Raw genomic sequence first — 21,423 nt, 5'->3', positions numbered from 1 at the left:
TTGCCACTTTTTGTTTCAGTAGCGACTCCACAAAGAACTGAAATAGGTTAAGTTAATTTCCCCAACACCAACTTTCTGTTGATACAATAAAAAAATCTCATGTTACAAAGCATGTGCCACAATTTAATCAATCTGTTTAAGGATCAAAGTCATGAAAATAGAGACATTAAATGTTGTAGATAATGTGTTTGCAGTTCAAATGATAATGATTTTCTCCTTGCAGGAATTAGGAAGTGGAGCCTAACTGTTCTTTAAAAAACGTCATGACTAAGCAGTTAATTTAAAATAATTAAAGTCAGGTGAATTGGGAAAGCACAATTCAATATTTGGTGCAACAACTATTTGCATTTGTTTTATTTTGATTACTATTATTTCAAGGTACTTAGCAACTTTACTTGACTTTAACATTTATGTGGAAAAGGGTCCAAACTATCTGATAATAGGAAAAAGCCTATTATCAGCCTATATTATCAGGCTGTATGTCAGTGTTGTATGAATCATTAAGGCAACGTTCTACCGAACATCAAAAGTTTTTAACGGCACAATGTCTGATCAACACGCCACCGTTTACACACAGCAGACCAATGTTCTCCTCAGGCGTTTTCATTTCTGGCCACTAGGGGGCCAAAAGCTGCAGGACTAGCTAACATCTGATACACAAGCGAATAAGTCACCTGAACTAAGACTCACATTTTACTAAACATTTACTCTAATCATACACCCAGCATTACTGAAATACAACATGTCATTTCTTTGGGTTCGTGTTTGCTTTTCCTGACGACTGTAAGTTCATTATGACATCTTCTTTAGCTCTGATTTGGTTTTCACCAGCTCCAGAGACTATGCCATTAGCATTAGCGTAACGTTTCATTTGCTAGCATTCCACCTTTACCTGGCTGATGTTAGCTGAGACCAGTAAACAAAATGTACTCATTGCTTTGATAAAGCCGCAGTTTAAAGTGTTGCTGGTGAGAATTGACTTTGAAACTTTTATGAGTCATCTGACGTTTAATGCGTTTTTATTTTTTAAAGCTCTCAACAAGACATATTGTTTAGTAAGTTAGATGTTTAATGTGGGATAATAAGGCCAGTTGTCGTCTAACGAAACACTTGAACAGGTCAGATCCTTATTGATCCTTGAGGTACTTTACCTGTGAATCCAGTCTTGTTCACTGTCTCACTGTCCATGAAGTGTAAGTGTGTTGGTGTCCTAAAGTAGGAGTGTACTGTTATCTAACTGTATACTTCCCTCTCTCTCTCTCTTTCTCTTTCTCTCTCTCTCTCTCTCACACACACACACACACACACACACACACACACACACACACACACACACACACACACACACACACACACACACAGCTACGGTGGCACTTTTACTCCAACTATGCAGTTGAATCAGCTGTTTTAGCACTAGATGCTAACTCTGCAGATCAATGGCCCCTTGGTCTATTTGTCATACCGGCCCTATTAGCATCTCCTCATCAATACCATTGATCAAGCTGCTCTGGCTTCAGGAAACACTGAGAGAGAGAATAGGAGCAGACAGTTACCATCAGTCTAATCACACATAGCCCAACAATAGAAGATGCTTTGCAGAGCACCCGGTGGCTTCCTACAAGAAGAAAGATGACCCTTTAGAGAATGAGGAGTCAGTGTGTGGCTACAAGAGAAAACTAAAACTTTGCACTAACTTTTCTAGTTCTAATTTTAAAAGTATAATTTAGTTCTTCAATGTGCTTGTCAATTATATGAACTAATTATACTTATTACTATCATTATGCGTATACACATACTTGAAGATAACATCAAGATGTGAAACGTAATCTTTGGTGGCTGGTTGTTCATGTGTTCTCTTCTGTCATTACTTGCCTAATCCTCCAGATGACAGCAGCGTGCTGATGGCAGTCATGACAGTCATGGGGTCAGTCAGTTCCTGCAGTCAGTTCCTCTCTCAACATCCACTGCATGCTCATGAATCATTATTTGTACGTGGATTCAAGCTCCTGCGTCATTGGACTCTGTGGATGTTCCTAATTAGAGAGAGTTCCCCTTCAGAGTCCACCGGCTGCCAGAAGTTCGAAGTGGCTGCAGCTCCATCGCTTCAACAACAGCATCTAACTGGAAAACTGTAATTATTCATGCAGAAAATGCATCTGATCCTTATTTCATACGTAAGAAAAGGGTTCTCAAGGAGGAGCCCCCGATCGTGAGAATGTTAAAAAGTTTTGAGAACCCAAGACAATACATCTTCGCACTTCTGTGCTGTGTGTTTGTGTTTCATTGTGTTGTTGCTTACTTTGCTTTTGTCTGAGAATTCACTGGGGCCAACGATCAGTAGCACAAATGCCAACCAGCAGCGAAACAGAAAAATGAAAGCAAAGCAAAGGGTAAAAAGAATGAATGGCTGGGATTAGCTCACATAGATTTGCTTATTCAAATTTTTGAACCTTGTTGTCGTTTGACCACCAGAACGTGTCGAAGATTTGTTTTGATGCATCCGTCATAGAACACTAATTTGCATGCCAGCTTCAGGTTCAGCATTTGTAAAGTGATGGCTGTGAGAGATTCTGCCAGGGAAACTTACGCATGCAATGCTTTGAGTAGCAGTAGTGTGATTAAAGGGTTACCACATTCTCCAACGCTGCACATGGGATCTGTTGTAACGTTTGCAGGGGAAACATAAGGAATCCATCAGTTGATTTACAAAGTAATCCAGCAGTAATGCTCCCTTGCATGTTATGATTTGTGTTGACAGTGTTGCACTGCTGGAGCAGTAGAGCCCCTTGCTGCGCTGCCTGACTGGCTCCATTAAAATGAATGAGAGGGCTGCGTTTAATCATGTGGACCCAACTTCATGTGTCTGTTTGTTTCACACTGTGAGTCCATTTACACACAGCGTGCACGTGTGCGGATTAAAAATCATCGAAAGGGTCTCATCCTTTGCAGGGACGTAAAGGTTTCATGGAGGCGAGTCATTGGGAATTAAGTGTGGAGGTTCAAGGCCGCAGTTCTCTGAACCGACTGTGACTTTATGTGTGTCTGCGTTGTTAAAGGTCTCAGCTCTTCCTGATGATGTGCTATTTTCTTGCAGGAGCTGCAGGTGAACAGGTGCAAAGTTGCCGCCGCCCCATGAGGATTCTGCTGAACCTGCCTGAGTGAGTCTGCGAGTGACTTATGAGAAGCTTCGTCTCAAATGCAGCATAAAAAGGTCCGAGGCTGATTCAGTGATTTTACCCATGTCTCATTGATCCGGAGACAGACAGACACGCACACACACACACACACACACACACACACACACACACACACACACACACACACACACACACACACACACACACACACACACACACACACACACTTTGTTATTGCTTCTCTCTCTCTCCCTCTCTCTCTCTCTCACTCACACACACACAGTCTAAGGTCTTTACAGCTTATTTCTACAGTCTCTCTGAAAGGAAGCATATCTGCAGGGAGCAGAGGCCAGGGCACACACACCCATACACTCACAATCCCAAGTTCCTGAAGAAGCGCTGTCTCAGCAAGGGACTACTGTTTACATTTACACACACACATACAGCATCTTGGGATTTCAGCGCAGCAAGGTGGTGTGAACAGGAGCATTTAATGTGTTACTGCTCACTCAGTACGCTCCTTTCTCTGGTACTGTCCAATTCACATACATCTAACTCAGCATCGTCGGTCTCGTTACTCTCTTCTCGCTGCAGTGAAAAAAGCGCCTGCTTCAAGAAATTACGCAAATATTTATTCTTCAAATTCTGCAAATAGGACCAGGTTAAATGTAGGTCGAGTAAAATTTTCCTGCTCAATACTGTGAAATGTGATGATTCGTTGTCAGGTTTAAAGATACTACGGAAGTTTTTCACTGGCCGCAAATATATGTACACCAAGATCCTACTTAATCAGTTTAAATTTGCAGGACTAAAGGGTTGTAGAGAAAACGGATCACAGGTTTCCTGGATTTTTTTCAAAAAGTTCCTTCAATAACGTTTAGAAAAATAGAAATACATTTGTCTTGCGTCCAGATGAAGGACGGAGGTGATATTCACACACATTCAGTTTAACTATGTAAGGATAGTGATGAAGGCACATTCGCTTTGCAGCCGCCGCCGCTTTTTTGCACCAATATGCATCCTGTGTTCATTGTTCTTCCCCCCCTATCTGTAAATTGTGAAACCAAAAAGAAGGCCCCGCGTCAGCAGTGCTGGGACGCACACGGGCAAGAGCAGGCGGCCCCTGCAGTGGAGGAGAGGTGAAGCCGGAGGATCCTGAGAGGTGCAGAGAGGAGGAAGCCACCAGGAGAGAGAGATTGGCACGCACCGCCTGGCATTTAAACAGAGGATTTCCTCCCTCGGCCCTCCACTCTGTGTGTTTACACAAGCCGTGACTACTTCACATAGCTTGAATGGACATCTGAGCGTATGTGTGTGTGTGTGTGCGTGCACGTGTGTGCGGCGCATACTGTAACACATACGTGCAGACACACACTGGGGCTTCGCGTGTTTACTGGAAGTGTGACTCAGTGGTTTGAGCCGTTTCAAAGAAAAATCTTTCTATGATTTCTTTGCTTTTTTTTTACAATTTTTCAAATTTAGGATTTAATGTTGACACAGAGATGAACTTGCATAGATGTTTTTGAGCCTCTAAACAGTATCCGAGCATTATCGTCCTCCGCTGTGGTGTCAGCAGACCGCCTTCCTGTGACACTTTAGCCAAAAGGTGATGGATGGCCACCTCGTTGCTCCCTCTGAGGGAGTTTCATACTTAAGACACTATCATAGTCAGCAGGTCTGAGAGAAAGCATAATATTATCTTACCTCAGGTATTCTTATGCTTTTAGCTTTGTGTTCATTTCCCCTCCTTCCTTTGCCTGCTCCTATCTTGCATCAGCTGCCGATGTTGTTTGCAGTGTCCTGTAAGACAGTGGGGGGTGCATGTTGTAGTGACTAAGTCTAGTTAAAAGTGCTTTTTTCAGTTTCAACTGTCCCCGGTGCTACTGTGAAATGAGTCATTACACTAATTCCTGCTGTTAAAGGCCTAAATTGACTTAGTTAAGTATGAGTTAATAAAATTGTACTTGGCAGTAATCAGATGAAGCACAGCTGCTGAGTGCGTTGATGAAGTTAGAGTCTTTCCAAGCACCTTTCAATTAGAAGACGGAGTTGGCCTTTAAAATTACTGTTAGGTTGTGTGTGTGTGTGTGTGTGTGTGTGTGTGTGTGTGTGTGTGTGTGTGTGTGTGTGTGTGTGTGTGTGTGTGTGTGTGTGTGGTCAGTCAGAATGCTGGTGAGGTGGATTCACAGATGCACTGATCAATAGGTGCTTTAAATAGGGACACAAAGACCTGCACACAGCATTAATCTCAATAACTGAGTCCTATTTAAGAAGGAGGCGTTTTGCTGAATAGCTTGGCTGGATGGAGCCACACAGGCCCAGTGAATTACCTGGAACGGCCCAAACACCACTCAGCGCCTCCACCTGGCGTGAGAGCAGCTTCCAGGGAGGTAACTCCTGCACACACAAACACACGGTTGTGTAGTGGTTTTGTGTTGTTTCTGACGGGGAGAAGAAACCAGCATAACTACAGCGAGATGAGTGTAAATCGAGAAGCCACCATCTGTTTATAGCGGGTCTATATTACATACATGAAATATGTATTATATAAATATATTTATTTTGATCCTATTTAAAAATAGAAGTATCAGTTACACATGCTTGTGTTGTCTGTCTTGGCAGGAATGCTCATACTGTACATGCTGACTCCTCCAGGTCGGCGTCCAGCCACCAGACCTGCAAACATACTAAGAATATGAAGACGATAACAAGGAGCCAAGCTTCACACACATCATGCATCATGTCGCAGCCCTTCCCAACATTGCTCGACCCCTTTCGGGCCACTTCTGACCGATGCTGGCCTGAACCTTGCAGATATCCCCCCGCTTCTGAGTGATGACGGGCTCAGGCTGTTGCGTGAGCGCGTGCGCTGCCTCCAGGGGATTTGCGGCCGTGCCCCGAGGCCGCTACTGGACAGCTTGCGGCTGGATTGATAGAGTGACGTCAGCAAGCCGCTACCTCTCCCGGAGGGCAGGATTAGACTCGAGCCGCAGAGACAACGCTCCGGTAATCTCCCGGCAATAAATGGGAGGGGCGCGTCCGGAACCGCCGGTACCGAGCGACAACGGAGGACTCCCCGCCGCCCGCCGCCCCCCGGGACGCGTGACAAGATCCCGTGGATTGTGAGGCGCGATGGGCGGCTTCGCGGCGCCGCGGCAGACCCACGCTCCCCGGGCAGGTGAACGCGTAGGTAGGACGCAGGGCGACGGCGCCCCGGGGGGGATTTACCTCGGTGAGGCGTTCACGGGCCGAGCTGCTCGCCCGTCAACAGCGGCCGCGCTTTTATTTCTACCGCTCGCGTCTGCGCGTGTAGAGATTAGCGGATCTGCTGTGTCAACTGTGTGGCCCGTGCAAAAACCTAGAATGAACAAGTCAAGTGTGGACTTTAATAACTTGTCAGCATGAACTTTATTTATTGGCCTGTCTGTCCATTCGCCCGTCTCCCTCTCTTCATGTTTATCAGTCGTTGCTGTTCTACTCTTGTACATTGCATCTCATTCAACACTAATTGTTAAATTGTTAATTGTTTTCCATTTTCTCTTCCGCGAGGAGAACAGTGTGTTACGGCCTCAAAGCCTTTATGGCGTGGCTGTCACCTACTTGGCACCTGCATCTCAATACGCTGATAACACCCGGCCATTATTCGCCGGCTCCTTAAAGTGTGATGCATACTAAAAGCCACGGGCAGGACTGGAGCCAACCTGTTACTTTTACCGCTACCGGTTTTCACTGTGAGCCCGCTTCGTTTAGCGGATGCGTGTGAGTCGAGGTCCAATAACGTGCATTGATCAGTGCGCGCTTCCTCCTCTGATGACGGCGCCTCTGAAGTGATGTCCGTGTGTTTGGTTGAGGGAGACAGTACCACGGCCGGACACAAGGGAGAGAGAGAGAGGGGGGGGGGGGGGGGGGGGGGGGGGGGGGCGGAGGGGGCGGTGGGAGTGTGAGACAGTTGTGTTGCCTAGAAATATGCGATACGGACGCTCCTTCTGCGAGCAGCACGCGCAGCGCCGAGCGTCTCTGCGCTCAGTTGTCACCGCGCGCCGCTCCGCGTCACGGCTTCTGTCTCCGTGTGTCCCACAGCAGCTCTACCTGCGGAGCCACGGCGGAGGACGGTGACTGACCGGCGCCAGGACGCGCGCACCGACACCTCAGTGTTCTCGTACTATGGATGAGAGCCGGCCCCGGTAACTTCGAGCGGCCGGCGCGCGGGTTCCACGGCGGAGACCGAACCTCACAATGACCTGTTAAATTCCTGCCGCCGACGCTTTGTGCGGGGAGTGGATCGACCGTCTCCAAACGGCAGCGGAGTCGAGCGGAGGCCTTGAACCGTTGAATCCAGCGTTCGGATGGACCGAGTTCCCTCGGCACTGGCCGCAAAGATGCGCTGGATCACATTGGTGCTGGCCGGCTTGACTTTCTGGGGCAAAGTGACTATTTGCAACTGCTTCGACTACGAAGAGCCCGATTATGGTTATTACGAAGAAGAGAAAGTGGAGAACATTGATTACAAAGACCCGTGCAAAGCCGGTGAGTGCTGTGTTTACGTTGCTTTCGTTTTTAACGGCATAACATTTGGAGAAGTGGTTTTGCGCCTCTGGTCTCATCCAGAGTGCGCACAGGGTGCGCAGCCCCGAGGTGGCACGTGTCTGTGTGTACGAGTGATGACAGCGCGCGCGTGCGCGCTGGTCCAGATGCTCCTTTATCCCCCACCCGTCATAACCAATAAGTCAGCGTCCGCGGTGGAGGCCACGTGCGGCCCGGTGACGGTCTGGCTAAGCCCGTGTCCCGCCCGAGACGCGCGCTCCGCTGCAGGCAGGAGCACTCGGCGCCCGCGTCACCTGTGGGCGAAGCGCACGGCTCTGACGGGCGGCCGCGTGCGCGCACGTGAGCGCGTCTGCTTGCGGTGCGCCCAGATGTTCAGTCGAGCAACGAGAAGCAGCTGCGCAGAGCCAAAGGCGCTTGCCCGCGCCCTGTCCGTGTCCGTCGCACACGGTGATGGGCGTCTGGAAGCTGGTTGCTGCTGCGCGTCTGTGCGATCACATTATAATATGAGCGCTGTGTTGACAAATCACTGTATCGCTGATACTGCGACTTTCACATTCCCCCTCCCTGCATTTATACCGTAGCCTCTTAGAGCTGTCAGTATAATTTTATTGCTGCACAACCTTTTATACTGTACATATACAGAAAAGTAGAAAGTAACATGTGCAAACATTGACCTTTTCCACCATCACCACCACTTCTTAGTATAATGATGCAAATACAGAATAACTGTGATCAATAATAAATTGACGACGAATTGAATAATAAGAGAGTGGGTGGAAAGATCTGGACTTCTCCTCTCAACCCATTCACTTTTTTTTAGTTTATATTAACATTGCTCTCCTCATTTCACTCTCTATCTATACACAAACCGCTCATATTTTCATCTGCCTTTTATTGCACTGTTAATGTCATCTGGGACGAGATAGATTGATTAAACACTCCACCCGGTGCACAGAGCGTCCATACGTTGTCACACACACACACACACACACACACACACACACACACACACACACACACACACACACACACACACACACACACACACACACACACACCAACCTGGCAACCCTTTTGTCTGTGCATCCATGGCTCATCTCTGCGTGTGTGACTTCATGTCGGCGCTGCAGTCTCATGACTCTGTGGCTTTTTAGTGCGGGCTAAGACCTTATTAAGTGTGTGCATGTGTGCTTGGATGGAAGCCTGGCAGGTTTCAGAGAGACAGACAGTCTGCCTGTGTTTAAGTAACTGAGCGACTCTTGTAGGATAGAATAACTTAGAGAGGGAGAAGGCACGGGCACCGTTTTTATTTCCTTGGACTATCAGTACACATGAAGAACGTGTTTGTACTCAAATCAAATGTCAGCCTTGCTCTCGCTCCGCGCCGGCCGAGCTGCTCGTGTGCGGCCCGCGCTTCCATAAACCACCCAGAGTCATGTTCTGAGTGACTGTAGCTGCTAAACAACATGCGTGAGTGTGTATGTTGGACATACTTTGGACCTTCTCCAACGCTCGCTCTTCTGCTCCTCTCTCTAATAGTTGTAACTCGTCACATTGAAACGTCTCCTCTGCAACTTCACCAGGGTCTGATCTGTTAGTTTGCATCCACCTATTAATGGTGCTGTGCATTAATGGCGCCCTGAGTGCAGCCCAGCATCTGACGGCCCCTCAGGCTGTAGCTGATCTCCACTCCATCTTTCTTCACCTCTGCGTCTGGCTTCCTTCCACAGTCTCCCACAGTTTGTGCAGGAGGGAAACGGGCTTCTGTACGTCTGTCGGTTTTCACTAATGTTTGCGCTCAAGGATCCAGCGCTGAAACAGTAAGTGGATGTGTTCAGATGACGAATAAGGTCAAGCGAACCTTCGTTTCCCTCTGCTGAACCACAGGAGGATTTGATGCGGTAACTATCGACTCAATGATTAACATACAACTCAGGCCAGAACCGTTCAAATATGTCACTTGAAGGTTTTTACTGGTTTCATTCAAAGAGATAAACAACAGACTAATTTCGAAGGGCAAATAATTCTTGGTTGCGCCGCCCCGTTCTGTTGTCGGTGTCTTTGTGGTGCAGCTTGCAAGCAGTGGAAGCGCGTCTCATTCCAGGCCTGACCTGTGGCATCGCTTTGAGTGGTTGGTATTCCGCCTCCTGTTTTTGCTGGGAAAACACAAGGGGAGTATTTGGCTGTGTGCTTATCTCCTCCGAGTCCCGCGCTGGTAGACAGGAGAACACACACTTCCAGGCTTTTGTGAAGTGATTTCCCCGCTCGTACACAGACACACACACAGACACAAACACACTCACACACACACACAGTCACACCTACGCACACACGCTGCACACACACGCGGAGCTCCCTCCATTCACCCGGCGCTTATCTCTTCCTGGTTGTCTGCATCCTGCTGCTCAGCTGGAGAAGGCACCCGCACACGCACACACACACACACACACACACACACACACACACACACACACACACACACACACACACACACACACACACACACACACACGCACAAGCTCTTACGCTCACTCAAGAGTCATTCATGCTTCCTCCCAAATCACCGTTCTCATAAAAAGCTCACACAGAGAGCAGGAGCATAACAAACCCCAGAGTTCGATTGAACGCGAAGGTCGTTTCCTCAGGAGCGACCTCCTGTGCGTTTGATGCGTAGAACGGTGCAGTGACCGTTGAAGACGCTATGAAGAGACGCGTCTGAGCTCAGGATTTGCAGTCAGAGTTTAGGCTGAGTCTCTAAAAGTTTGCCGTTGGATTCGACCAGCGTTTCAGGGCTTGAAGCGCAGACTGGAGTAAACGGCTGATCCTGATGTTGAGTTCTGGACTCAACGTCGGGATCGTGGCTCCGTCGTGAAGCTGCCGCCGCGCTGCCTGCGTGAAGCGCTTCATTTGGACCGAGCCTCATCCACAGTGAACAGGGATGCGTTCCAGCCGCTCCACTCTCAGCGGATGCACATGGTGTCCTCTGATTTATGGAAGGAGCGGCTCCCACCACGGAGCAGGAGATGAGACTATGGACGAGCTGTCACGTCTGTGCCGTCGCAGGCTGCTGGGTCAATAACTCCCAGTGTTCACATAATAATGGGCGCACTTTACGAATCTATAGCAAGAATCATTTGCTTTGGCTTGATTGGACAGAATTGACACCAGGGGTTTCTACAGCTCAGAGCCACTCGTGGAAATCTGATTTAGTGGAGTCCGTTTCAAACTTGGTTCTTGTGACAGTGCTTTGTCATTACATTCTACTTTAGTGACTTTACTTTAGACTTTAGGGACTGGTCCAAGTGTGTCGTAGGCAGATGTACCAGCAAATAATCTGGTGTGTGCGTTGAGCTCTTCATTCACACACAGGAGCGAAGGCCGACTGTGATGGACACGGGAGCAGGTTTTGTTCAACGCCGTCCTCCCCATTCTTTGGTCGAAGCAGAATGTGGCTTAAAGCAACACGTCTACGTTTATGTGTGTGTCTGGGGCCGTGCTGTGTGTTAGCGAGCGAGCGAGAGAGAGAGAGAGAGAGCAGTCGCACTCATATTAAACAGGATTTTCCCGAATCACTGAGTGTTCCTGCCACCGAGCTTCCGACTGTTCCACAGGATTCCTGCCTCAGCACCAGCGCTGCCCGGCTCGAGAGCCGACGCTTTGTCCTGATTTGTTCTGATTGTTCTGGGGCGCCATTGTTCCCGAGCCGCACGGTCCGTGAGTCAGCGCGCTCGTCCCTCCGTCCACCTGCCACGCGGCGCCCTCATGGTAAAAGTCCAGGTGCTTTTACGCCGCCTCGGTTTTCCTCCAGGTATTTATAGCAGCGCAATCATTATTGCTCATTATTGGCCATAAAGTCAAATGTAACAGTCCTCCCAGAGTTAGCGCTGTTGTCTGTCGTCTCACAGCTGGAAGCCTGTGGGTTCAGGCCTGTTCTTCACTCAGAAGCCTGGATGGTTGTCTGTCTGTCTTTCGATCCTGGCCCCTGGGCTGATGCTCGGGTCCTGTTGCATTGTCTGGCCAAAGTCGTGACCTGCTGGAGAATCTGAGCGTCGCAGTAATGTGACTGGAGGATTAGTCCATGATCTCCGCCTGCGCGTGTCAAATGACATTGTTATGTTACTTGGTCTCCCTGAACATTTGTGCTGGACCTTGCTTTGAGTGCGTCGTTATTCCATGATCATGTTGTAATATTTAATTATCCAGACTGATAATTCAGTTTAGTTACTATCAGTGGTATTAAATGTGTTTTGTCTCGACCTCACACGTTTGTGATGTCACCAAATGTGTGCAGTCTTTACATGATGACACTCGCCTGTGTTTTTGTGCACGTTTGCAGAAGGGTGGGTGTGTGAACTTGGCCCAGGTTTGTCCGTTTCTCCCCCGTCACATTACAGTAAAGTGCCTATCGCTATTCCAATGCAAACACGAGGCAAAGTGTAAACAGTAATCTCATGGTGCATAAGGTCTCTCTCCCCACAATGGACAATACAAGCTGTGGACATCTTGGTTTCAGAGCAGCTATTTTGGATTTTGGACCGGAGCCACAGAAACCATTCATGTAGCATAATACAGCTTAGTATCTGTGCGAATTACCACACCTCATGATTTACGGCCATTTCCAGTGTTCAGTGCCAGAGGAGAGAGTAATGTGCCCTCATGGAGGCTGTGAGAGGTGAGTGGGTGTGTTGCACATCTGTTTGAGAGGGGAAGTCTCATATGTTCACAGATCAGCCATTGCCTTTTTACTGTTTGCTTATTAAGCAGACGTTTCTGTATGGAGTGCACTTCTGTGAGTTTGAAGAAGGCGTCTTTTGCTGCAGTCCTGCGTGATTTCCCGTTAAATGCTGTGGCAATGCATTCAGCTAATTTTACTTATATAAAACAAAAACAAAGGTGCATTAATTAAGTTAAGACGTAAATAAAGCAGTCAAAGGTTTCGTGGTGAAAAGGCTCTGGTGCCACATTACTTAAAAGCCCACTTAGTTGTGTAGCCTATTCATTGTTGAGCTCTACATTTTAAGGACGTAAACTTTGCTTCATTAGGTCAAAAACTCCAGCACCTGCTGCTGCACACAGTGGGTTAATGTGGATCAAGCTGCTTGCACAACAATTACTTTAGACAGAAAATCCTCAAAGAGCGTGGAGGTAATCTCTTTTTAATATTGTTCACAGCCACGGATTGGTACAATACGATATCACACAAACGCGGTGGCTCACACACACTGTGGCCCACCTACAGCGTGACCTTAGCGTTGCCTAATGAGGGGCTTAGTGCCGTGTGTGTGTGTGTGTGTGCGTGTGTGTGTGTCAGCTTAATGCACCCCACCGAGTGCAAAACGAGTGCCCGAGACAGCAGCATTCTCTAATGTGTAGAACCGGTCACTGGTAAATGTCAAAAGGAACAGAAATAAATATATGATGAGTGTGAAGTGATGAATGGGACTGATTGTGATTCATGTTTACGTTAATACAGAGTTTTTACCACAACTATCTTTATTATCTGTGCATATGGATCATCATTTGGATTCAATTTTAACGCTATTTGTTTGTGGCTGTGGTTCATGTAAAGAAGTAAAGTAACACCCAGAAAACACAAGGCTCCCGTCGCTGTGGGGAGCGCCTGTGTTAATGGCTCCACCCCTCAGTCTGACACGCTCGAGGAAGAGCATCACTGCTGTACACGTATATAGGTCAGAGCAGAGAACATTGTAAAGGTTCCGTAAAGGAGACGAGGCTTCTGAGGCCGCGTGACATTTGGTGCTCGACTGTAAAGTAAGGCACCAAACAGACCTGCTCGCTCTCCAATTAGCCAACGTGGTGGGAGGTGATGGATGCACGAGGGAAGACTTCCTCTCTGTCCGCGTTTGGTGCAGTACTCCTGTGTGTGTGTGTGTGTGTGTGTGTGTGTGTGTGTGTGTGTGTGTGTGTGTGTGTGTGTGTGTGTGTGTGTGTGTGTGTGTGTGTCTGCTGCAGTGCCCCTGCTGAAGGGCGAACAGTAAGGCCCTGGTCAGCATGATGCAGGCCTCCTGGGACCCCCTGGGGTTTTTGGATCGATACCTCTCCTTGCATCTCGCTGGCTCACTGTCCTCACCTCTCCTCTCCTCTCCTCACCTCTCCTCACCCACCGGCTCGACTTTGCGCTATTTGTGGTATCTCTATGGATTAACAGGACCCCAGCGATCAATGGGCTTCACCTACTATCACTGTGCTCCCCGCTTGTTCTCGTTCTGCATCCCTGCTTGTGTCAGCTCATTTTCTCTGCAAAACTTTCAGTCCTTGTAGTTTCTCCTGTTGTACAGAAGTATCGGCTGGAAGCATATTTGCAGTGCACTATCACAAACACAATGTCCCATAAATAGACACAAAGCCTGGGGAGAATCATTTCAATCCAGCAGCCACACACTCTTGTCTGTGGTATCGAAGCGTACAAACCTACTACTGGTGAAGTGGCACTCTTTAGGTGGAAGTGTTTTTTTGAGACTCACTTTGGCACTAATACTACAAACGACACAACAGAGGGTGCGCCAGTAAACACTTTATCACCCATGGTGCAATTTGGTGAAGTGCTTGTTCAGACCACATCTTAGTGCACGTATAAATGTGTTATTTTTGTGGCTTTATATAGAAAAGTCACACCCACATCAACCACTCCAGAATCAAAGGAACTGCTTTTATTGCCTGGACTAACAGCTTTACTTTTCAGCCAGTTAAATACTTAATGCTGTAAATACAAATCCTGGGTAAGAAATCCTCACAAAGGGAAAAAAATTGAATAACCTCTACATTTTTATTACAGATGTTGAGTTCAAGTTTAAAATATATGTCCTCTTATCAATTTTTATTTTTTATTTTATTTTCCTAAAGCAGTAGTTTTATGTGTTTGGAAAGACATTTTATACAAAGCAGCTGACTCACTATTCAAAACTAGCAAGAAGGTGATATTCGCCCAGTCTATCTGTCCCCTTATTGTAAACTTGGCAGCATATTGTGTAGCATAACAAACCCATAACCACTCGATGCCTGCCACTGTATGATAATAGATGCACTGCAGCAGCTCCACCCACAGATCAGACACATCCCCATCTCCCTGTAACCAACACCAGATACCACCATTCTGCAGCACACACTTCCAGTCTGTATCTGATATCACGATTTGTAAAACATCTGTGGTCATTGTGGTTCAAACCTCTCATCAACAATAGTGCAGAGTCGAGCACAATGGCATCCTGACCCCCCGTTTCCTTTAGTGGCTCCCCTGATTAGTGCTGTGGCAAACCTCTCATATGCTATTGTTAATGTATTAGCATTCTGAGGCCCTGTGGAGAGCAATAACTCTGCTCATCTAGTCATTTATTGGCGTTTATTCCTCAGTTGGGGAGAAGGTGTGTGATCAATAAATGCATGATTGACAAGGGGGCCTGAAAAATGATTAATAGACGCTTTTACTCTGCAAAACTTTGAAACTCTTTTATAAGCAGCAGCTTATTTCAAAAAGCATCAACTGGCTGGACAGCATTTATGACAGAGCGCTCTGTTGTGGTTCTGCTCAGGTCCAGTTTATTAGTTTAATGCCCCCATGCTTCATACTGAATACGCCTGTCAGTTGTCGGATTGTGAATTTATATAACCCTTGTTTCATTCTAGACGTTTGATCAACTTTATTCAAATCAGTTTAAAGACATTGTGCCATTGTCAAACATTTTAACATTTCAAGTGTCTTGATCACAGCAGGGTTTAGAAACAATGCATCTGCCTCTGCAGCTTTTGAGAGACTCCTGGAGGCCGGAAGTCTGGATTCAGGACTCTTATAAGACTATAGCTGGGATTGTGACTCTATCATACAGTATCAATGTATTTTGCTGAAGAGGGGAATTGCACAGATAGAAACAAATCAGAACACTTTCGCCCCGTCTCTGTTTTGCAGCTGCGTTCTGGGGCGACATCGCTTTAGACGAGGACGACCTGCGGATGTTCCAGATCGACAGGACGATAGACCTGACGCAGCACACGCACACGCACGCACGCTCCCGTCAGGGCCACACGTCTGGTGAGTGGACTCCACGTCGCACTCTCACTGCTTAATCGGCCCGTGGCGCTCTCTCTCTCTCGCGTTTCCCCCTGAAACTCTCCCATTAGTTGTCAGCTGCGGAGGAGAACAGGAAGGAAGCGGACGGGGGCCACCTGAGGATATCAGCATTTCTTGTGCATTGTTTGTGTTTTGATTCTTGGCTCCTCTGTGTGTGTCAGGTGGCCTGGAGGAACATGAAATCGCAAAAAAGAGAGGATCTTTATACCTGCTGCTGGAAAGAATACGAAGATATGGTTTGGGTAAGAAACCAGCTCTCTGTTAGTGAGTTAATTACAGCACAGTCACTGAAATACAGCTGCAAACAGTCATTCATCATTTTATTAGTCAGTTAATTAGTGAGTAAATTCAGCCTAACAGCTCTATTTGCAGATTGCTGTTTGCATATAATAACCAATAAGATGTCTGGACAGATAAGAGCAGCATTCAGTGCACAATGACCTTATTTTTCCACTATAACAAACTCGTGGTGCAGACTTCTGCAGACAAATAGGGTGTTACAATAAGTATTCTCATTATTATAAGTGCTGGTTTGACAGCGTACAGTAAGAATCCAAATTTTATGCTCTTTACGAGGAAAAGGGGAGTCGGACCCGTCTGCTCCACTGAGCTCAGAGCTGCAGAATGTATGACTACTTTTTTCAGTGAAGATTTGAACCTTATTTAAATGAAACTTTCTCTCTGTATCTGTTAGACTTTCTCCCTAAGAATGTGAGCAGGGGCGCCGCCAATCCCAAGAGGCAAACTGGGAAAGGTGGGAGGACTGGGAGCCCGGTGAAGAGGCGCGTCCGCCGAGCGGCCACATCCCGCGCCGATAGGATCTGGCCCGGAGGAGTCATCCCCTACGTCATAGGGGGAAACTTCACCGGTAAGCAGCCGCGCTGCGCTCGGCACCCAAACACGCACCGAAGGGCGACGGCGTGAACGTAGGATGTGACGTGTGTGTTCCAGGCAGTCAGAGGGCCATGTTCAAGCAGGCCATGCGTCACTGGGAGAAACAGACGTGCGTGACGTTTATCGAGAAGACCGACGAGGAAAGCTACATAGTGTTCACCTTCAGACCCTGCGGGTGAGATTGTGTGTGTGTGTGTGTGTGTGTGTGTGTGTGTGTGTGTGTGTGTGTGTGTGTGTGTGTGTGTGTGTGTGTGTGCGTGCGCGTGCGTGTGCGTGCCTGTGTGCCTAGAGTTCAGCGCCGACCTTGTCGCACTGATACGCTCGTTTAACAATGGCTTCTCCTTCCTTCCCGTCCTGCTCCTGGTTCCTCGTTGCACCAATCGCACGGCTCGGATTTAAGTGTTTGCACGTTGGTGCGGTGTTTTTCGTCACCCCTGCATTGTTCTGCCGAGTGGCATCGCGGCGGGGTCAGAGTGTGTTTGTACAGCGGCTGGTTGTAAGCTGTGTGATTTCAGAGTCACTGAGATCAGGACGTCTGAGTTTATGACTCTGAGACATTGTTGTACGGATGAGTGCAACAGTACAGTTCAGAGTGTCCATCGTTATGTTTCCTCTGTTGTAAAGTGTCAGTTTACTGCACATTTAATTTGTTTTATAATGAATGGAAAACCGTTTACTTTTACTATCTAACAATTTATTATGATGAAGTTCTAGATAAGTGTATAGTATGAAACATTATTATTTATATTGACATTATGTTTATTGTATTTTTTATAAGGTCACAGAATAAACTCTGCATTCATGGTGTTTCAGCAGAAATACAGTAGACTCATGCAGTAATTAGTAGGTTTCAGATGAACTACAAATTTACATGTCACCTGATGATGCCAGTTGTGGAGTGCGCTGTGACAGGCCGACGACATCAGGGATTAGACGCTTTAATCTGCTTTAATGGCCCTGCAGTTTTGATGTGTGGTGTGTGTCAGAGAAAAGTCATCACTGCAGCGAAAGGTGCAGTCAATGTAGGTGCATATGCAGGGCACCTGTTTTTCGTGCGTGCGTGTGTGTTTGTATTGATGCTAGTGCTGCATATGCTGATGGACTCTGACTCTGTACCGCCGTGACTCCTGACCCTCACCCTGTGATCAGCTCGCTGGGTAACTTTAATCAGATTTGTTAGCCTGGCACAGATGTCTCGGCTACCTACAACGAGAGAATGAATGGGGTGTGTGTTTATGTGTGTGTGTGTGTGTGTGTGTGGCTCCGCGTCTTCTGTGTGCAGCGATATGTGAGTGGTAACAGCTTATTCATAATAGGTTATGAAACTGCAGCGATATCGGAGTAGTGTATGTAAATAAATCCTGCTGCCTTTCCTCTGGTGGATGTAGTACAGGGCAGGAAATCCTGAAATCCTGAAGGCTCTGTGTGTGTGTGTGTGTGTGTGTGTGTGTGTGTGTGTGTGTGTGTGTGTGTGTGTGTGTACGTTCATACTTCTGGCTTCTCCCACTGCCAAATGTGCAAATGTGTAGTAAATATCCACTGCCTATCTGCTGTATCAACTTCCTAATAATCCTTGTTAGGTGTTGTTCCTATGTGGGTCGCCGCGGCAACGGGCCCCAGGCAATTTCCATAGGCAAGAATTGCGACAAGTTTGGCATCGTGGTGCACGAACTGGGCCATGTCATTGGCTTCTGGCATGAGCACACGCGGCCCGACCGTGACGACCACGTGACCATCATCCGGGACAACATCCAACCAGGTGAGGCCGTTTCTGTCACGCCGGCTCGTCTCCGTCCTGGAGCAGCGTGAGCGCGAATGGGGCTCTTAATGACTGCGAAGTCACTGAGACACCCAGACTGTCGCTCTGCTCCGTGAGGCCGTCACAGGCTGACAGGTGTTAAATCAAATGACACGCCGGTGTATTAGAGCTGACCCGCATCTTTATTTAGAAATGTGTCACAGCTCACAAGTGCATGGGTCTCCTGGACTCACAGGAGCTGAATATATCTTTAAGGGTAGATGTCAGTGCTAAAACTAAACCTTCTAATGCTGCTTGCTGTGCGTGTGTGTGTGTGTGTGTGTGTGTGTGTGTGTGTGTGTGTGTGTGTGTGTGTGTGTGTGTGTGTGTGTGTGTGTGTGTGTGTGTGTGTGTGTGTGTGTGTGTGTGTGTGTGCGTGCTTCTCAGGCCAGGAGTATAACTTCTTCAAGATGGAGCCCGGGGAGGTCAACTCTCTTGGGGAGCCGTATGATTTCGATAGCATCATGCACTACGCCAGGAACACCTTCTCCCGGTAACAACGCAGCGTTGTTACGCTCTTATTTTGAAGGCGTGGTCCAAGACAGACGATTGACTCCACTCTGAGTTCTGAGTTCTCTGACATTAAGTAAAACTTCTAGTTTAACGTCCAGTATTTTTCCTGTCTTCCTGAACGACACATCTCCAGTGGGTCTGTCCTGTGAACTGCAGCCCCTCGTGGGGGGTCTTGTTATCAGACTCGTGCTCGTGTGGACATTTCCAACAAAAACACGTCTAATTCAGGAGAGAAATTTTAAATTAACTTCATTTACTTGTGCAATGAGGCTGGTGGAAATTGTTTTATACACAGAGTTCCTCCACGATCTGAAACCAAGGCTTTCCCGTTCCCTGTTTCATCTCCTGTGTACAGTAAAATGAAAACACAGAACATTGTTCTTGGACAATTGTCCCGACTTCAGACGATGTGTTTTATTCCCCTCTTTTTGTCCTCGTAGAGGAATGTTTCTCGACACCATCCTTCCATCCAAAGATGAGAGCGGCATCCGGCCTGCGATCGGCCAGAGGACCAGGCTCAGTAAAGGAGACATTGCCCAGGCGCGGAAGCTGTACAGATGCCCAGGTACCGACACATTTACAGCCTGTGTGTGAGTGTGAAAGCAGAACCTCATCTGTCTGCGTGTGAGGACCTCGGACCAAACCATATCTGTTCATCTGTTTGTACGTGAGACATTGGCCCACATCTCCGAAGCACAGAGGTGCAGTTGAGTCATTTGTTTTTCCGTGTCTCGCTTTCGTCCTCTTATCGCCAACACTCTTCCCGATTAGTTCCTACTTAGACCTCCGCAGACCTGACATCCCCCTGGTCCCGATCCGGATCGGCTCTCAAACCAAGCTCTCATTTCAAAATGACGTTGGACACGTGACCATCCTTCATGGGCCCCACACACGCTCCACGATACTGCATAGGATTCGTCACCATTCCATTCAATGAAAGCTTCTTTCCCATAGTCTCTTTTTTAAATAAGTGCAGGAAAATGTATGAAATTCTCCTGAATCAATTTTTTTGCTTGGGGGGAGAACAAGACTGTGTCAGTGAGTCTCAGCTGGAAACGTACAACTTATAAGGTCATATCTGAGCGATAGCATATTTACCAACAGATGAACACAGCCCCAGGGCATTGTGGGGGGAGAACAGCATGCGTGATGGGATACTGTAGGAGGGGCACATTTGGCTAACCTCCTTTTGAGATGGAGCGATGGCGTGAAACTCAGATGACGCATGAACAAAGCATTTGTCTGATATTTTTCCACAAATCCAGCAGTAAAATGTGTTTTTCCGCGGCGATGAGCAAAGCGTCTGTCAATCTTCACTTACAGTAAACGGCAGTGCAGCAGGGGAACGTTTAATTCTGCTCAGCGATCACGGGGCGTTTTAACTCTGGTCGGACCTCACACGTTCTGATGCACATTGAAAAACATAGTGCGGCTTATTACATGCAAGAATGAAAGAATCCAAGGACAACATGAAATGTGAGTTTAGTTAGGAGAGGATTTTAATTCTTTTACTGCTTTGAAACCAGTTTCCATATGGACAGATTAGATAATGTGGACACAAAAACACACACTGTTTGAAGCTATTGTTTTCACAAAACAGTCTGTTGTATATTTATTTGGGAAAATTGCCACTGAAAAATGAATTTTGTGCAGATTATGAATAATAATGGATACGAGAGCCGTGTGTTCTTTAGTCGTGTACCAATCCTAAATCATCAGTACACAGCTGAAAGGACTGTGCCGAACAGCAGGGCTTACCGCAAAAATGCAACTCCATCTGTGTGTGTGTGTGTGTGTGTGTGTGTGTGTGTGTGTGCGTGTGTGTGTGTGTGTGCGCCATCTATGCATTTGCAGCGTGTGGGGAGACCCTCCAAGAGTCGACGGGCAACTTTTCGTCTCCAGGTTATCCCAACGGGTACCCGTCGTACACGCACTGCGTCTGGAGAATATCTGTTACGCCCGGAGAGAAGGTGTGTACACACACACACACACACACACACACACACACACACACACACACACACACACACACACACACACACACACACACACACACACACACACACACACACACACACACACACAGCCCTCCTGCAGTGCAGTGACTGTATCTGCATAGCCAATAACAATAAGAGACTGCTGACTGAAATGATGTGTATTGATTGAGTCACTGCAGGCACCACCTCCTTCATCCGCTTTGCCTCAGTTTGTCCTTTCCCTTTTCAGATCGTCCTCAACTTCACCACCATGGATCTGTACAAGAGCAGTCTGTGCTGGTACGACTACATCGAGGTTCGAGACGGGTACTGGAGGAAAGCTCCTCTCCTCGGTAAGACGGAAGGACGCTGTGTCTAGTGGTTGAGGACAGTTATAAACAGGTCACAGCTGTCCTGTTCACTGGCAACCTGATGTCCTTAAAGCTTTGAAGCTGAAGGAGGCAGCGTTCGGCA

The 21,423-nt window shown here is 47.4% G+C and overlaps 1 protein-coding gene across 1 annotated transcript in view; it reads left to right on the top strand.

Moving 5' to 3' along the window:
• Positions 1-614: 614 nt before the first annotated feature.
• tll1 (tolloid-like 1) overlaps positions 615-21,423 on the top strand; it is a 33,319-nt gene continuing 12,510 nt past the window's right edge. Inside the window, exons 1-14 of the mRNA XM_041070586.2 lie at positions 615-783; positions 1,885-2,131; positions 3,095-5,527; positions 5,760-6,327; positions 7,218-7,664; positions 15,607-15,729; positions 15,930-16,010; positions 16,463-16,636; positions 16,720-16,837; positions 18,243-18,421; positions 18,848-18,953; positions 19,414-19,538; positions 20,828-20,943; positions 21,200-21,302. Of these exons, the coding sequence (XP_040926520.1) occupies positions 7,484-7,664; positions 15,607-15,729; positions 15,930-16,010; positions 16,463-16,636; positions 16,720-16,837; positions 18,243-18,421; positions 18,848-18,953; positions 19,414-19,538; positions 20,828-20,943; positions 21,200-21,302 (1,306 nt within the window). The 5' untranslated portion in view covers positions 615-783; positions 1,885-2,131; positions 3,095-5,527; positions 5,760-6,327; positions 7,218-7,483. The remainder of the gene's footprint in view (positions 784-1,884; positions 2,132-3,094; positions 5,528-5,759; positions 6,328-7,217; positions 7,665-15,606; positions 15,730-15,929; positions 16,011-16,462; positions 16,637-16,719; positions 16,838-18,242; positions 18,422-18,847; positions 18,954-19,413; positions 19,539-20,827; positions 20,944-21,199; positions 21,303-21,423) is intronic.

This window comes from Betta splendens, chromosome 1, assembly GCF_900634795.4.
Source record: "Betta splendens chromosome 1, fBetSpl5.4, whole genome shotgun sequence".
Lineage (NCBI taxonomy): Eukaryota > Metazoa > Chordata > Actinopteri > Anabantiformes > Osphronemidae > Betta > Betta splendens.
The sequence above is the reverse complement of the archived record's forward strand: the minus strand, read 5'-3'. Positions and strand labels throughout refer to the sequence as shown.